Source organism: Haplochromis burtoni, unplaced genomic scaffold, assembly GCF_018398535.1.
Source record: "Haplochromis burtoni strain Fernald_Lab_line unplaced genomic scaffold, NCSU_Asbu1 Contig_388, whole genome shotgun sequence".
Classification (NCBI taxonomy): domain Eukaryota; kingdom Metazoa; phylum Chordata; class Actinopteri; order Cichliformes; family Cichlidae; genus Haplochromis; species Haplochromis burtoni.
The window spans coordinates 510,773-514,039 of NW_024582749.1; the positions used below are offsets into that span (position 1 = coordinate 510,773).

Genomic DNA, 3,267 nt, shown 5'->3' on the forward strand with positions numbered 1-3,267 from the left:
AGCATTTTAGCATTTTCTTTTTTCTTGTGGAAAGTTGTCTTAGCCACTTTCTTGAGCAACGTGCGTCTCTAATCCGCTGTGACATTAAGACTGATGCTGACTTTGCAAAAACACCCTTGGAACAAAATGTACTTACTGGGGGGGATGAACACCAGACTCCTCAGAAGGTCTTTCATTACAACCTCAACACAACAAAGCAGCATGTTCCTGTCACTCAAAGTGGCCTCGCCCATAATTATGCACAACTAAGCCTGAAAATATTTTAAATGGGTTTATATGTTGTTGCAATGTAGACTAAGACCTTGTTTTGTACCAGATTAGAAAAATCTTAAATCTGTTTTAAAGTCGGAGTTTTAACATGAACACCGCCTCATTTCTGTATCCAGCATCAGGTGTTTTTGTGTTTATTTTTCATGGCATTGTTTAGATTTTGGTTGTCGATGCCAAGTCTTACTACCACTTAAAACATGCACGTTAAGTGTTTTTATTTTTGCTTCATCGCATTCTCTTTTTTGGTGTTTTATGTTAAAAAATTATTTTGCATAAAGAATTACGTATCATTTAATTTGCAAATTATCGTTACTTTTTAGCTACTTTTTATTTCGTTGGGGGTGGGTGGGGGGGTTACATGACTGCTCTGGTGACTCATGTGGGCAGCTGAACGTACCAGACAGTGATCCCAGTTTCTATTATGAGTCACATAAAATGTGGCTTCCTAGAAACCTAGATATGAAAAAGTGGTCTTTCTAATTCCTTAAAAATGAAATCTTGTTTTGAAAAACAAGGAACAGAAATATGCTCAGAGGGCACAAACCAATCCTCTTCCTTTATGAAACAACGATCTAATAAAAAAATATATTATTTATATTTTGTAGTTAAAAATGTACCTAAATATGTAAAAAAGAACAACTTTGTGGAGATTCGACAGCTCAGACTTTTTATCGGCTGCTTCTTAAAGGTGATGCAGCACTCAGCTGGTCAGAGATTGCAAAGAGTTTAGCAACTCCACATTAAAAAACCAAAAAAACCTCCCAAATCTCTTTCCCCTTGGTCTGCTTGGAGACAAAGGGGTGTAAAACAACAAATGTAAGAACAGGAAACATGCAGATTCCACATTAGTCAGCAGTCTTGCACCGTAGTGCGCAATGATGCACATGACATGAATGCACTACATGCACGCGCACATTTGATTGCCTCTGTAAAAAAGTCTCCATTATCTAAAGCTCAGAGCATAAACACATTCAAAACAACATAGATCAGACACTTTACACTCAAAAGCCTCTGGAAAGTCTACCAAACTTTATGTTGCACAGGCAAATCCACCCATCCAGACCGTTTTACAAGAAAAGCAACATTAATGCTGAGTCAGCAGATGGCTGCTTTCCCCCCCTGCCTCTAGATGTTAAAGGTGAGGCACTTTTTGTCATAAAGTTGTCAACAAAATCAGGGGAGAAAGAGTTTGTTTGTCTCCTTTTTACCTTTAAGCTGCAACTAGCGTTATGTAAGCCAGCGGCTCGCCACTCGCACACGATCCATATGGAGTCTGTTACAGCTAAAAAACAATGTGCATGTTTTTAGTTGTGCACATGCCTTTGACTTAGATTAGGCTAATCTTAGAAAAGCCGAGGTACCACGAGCGCTTAAATAGAGCACCATTGTGTGTGTATGAGTGTGCAAACAAGGGAGGATTAAAAAAAAAAAATATTGTTTGATTTAGATTTATACAGGCCTGAAGAATCAGTCCTGTATTACACAAGAAATTTGAAAAAGCCCACATGATTTCCTGGAAGATATATAAACAGAGATGTAGCGTTAATATTACACAGGTAAAATGTCTAAAAACCTTTACTAAAGGATGGTTTAGTTTGTCTAATTGGTTAAAATGGAAGTAGTTTGATAATATTCACAACTTAGAGCCCTAATCCCCCAGCTTGGTATGAACAGGAGTCGACAGCAGCTTAAATACTACACTTTATCTGCAGTTATAGCAGCCACAAAGGATCCACCTGATGATGTCTCGAGGCACAATATGATAGCATCGTTCATATCTCTGACTTTTGTACTGTAACACTGCACTCACTGTGATTTAACCCAGCCAACCTTTGACCCCGGCACTTTTCCCTGTGGCTGATGGCATCAAGCCTTCAAACCACGTTGAGCTGAACAGTTCTCGTGACCGCCAACATCAGCCTTATCAGAGGAGTGAACGCTTTCGTGTTAGACCTGAACCCAACCATCCGTCTCTTTCATCTGCTGTGCAAACTGCTCTCTGACGCTCATTGAATATGTCAGGGCATTATTCTCCCCCCTCTGCGTCCACGTTTCAGTCCTCCTCCCTCTTTGCACTCGTTAACCCTGCTCTCGGCCCTCTTCCATCTCCTCATAGCTATGCCAAGTCAGCATATCGCAGGTTCCCACTTTGCCAGGCAGCTCGACTGATTCATTGCTGTTGAAACTCTGCTCGTTCTCTCTCTTATTTTTTAAAGCATCTTTTCCATTTTACTCGTGACCTAACTATTTATTTCCTGTCTAGTTTGTCATATGTCTGTTTCCTCAGTCTTTCCCTCGGTGCTTCTGGGTGAATTCATACACCAGTGATCAGCCATCCACTTGTATAATAATCACAAGATAGTAATAAATTGGTAGAGCAGTTGCCCTTATAGCCACACTTTGTTTTCTAATAACATGGGACAAGCCCTAAAGCTAGACAACTACTTCCCATAATGCTTTTGGACAGCACTTCTGAAACGTGAACCCTTTCTCTCTCTCTCTCCCTCCACCAGGTAACATTATTGGCTCAGGTATCTTCGTCAGCCCAAAGGGTGTGATGGAGAATGCCAGCTCAGTGGGCGTGGCTTTGATCGTCTGGATCATCACCGGCATCATCACCGCCATCGGGGCGTTGTGCTACGCCGAGCTAGGCGTCACCATCCCCAAGTCTGGAGGAGACTACTCCTACGTCAAGGACATCTTCGGCGGGCTGGCAGGGTGAGTGAGTCGTTCGTTCTTTTATAGATGTCACACATCTTCAGGGGTAAATCAGCACCTGTGTTTTAACTCTTCCCCCATTGGAGGTCTATTAGGGGTAACTCTGTTTTGTTTATTTTAATTGAGGAGTTTCTATCATTGGCCTTGTCATTGAACAAAAGGCCTCAGAGTAGCTTACTGGGGCCGCCCTTCGAAAAAACAGAAACTTATTCTAATGGCCCTGAAACCATGTTTTTATTGATTATATACTGAGGTGTCAAAACTCAACATTAAGGATAC

The 3,267-nt window shown here is 41.2% G+C and overlaps 1 protein-coding gene across 1 annotated transcript in view; it reads left to right on the forward strand.

The window, feature by feature from the left end:
* The first annotated feature begins 1,651 nt into the window (after nt 1-1,651).
* Nucleotides 1,652-3,267, forward strand: part of slc7a8a (solute carrier family 7 member 8a) — a 17,433-nt gene continuing 15,817 nt past the window's right edge. Inside the window, exon 1 of the mRNA XM_005944562.3 lies at nt 1,652-2,988. Coding sequence (XP_005944624.2) covers nt 2,828-2,988 — 161 coding nt within the window. The 5' untranslated portion in view covers nt 1,652-2,827. The remainder of the gene's footprint in view (nt 2,989-3,267) is intronic.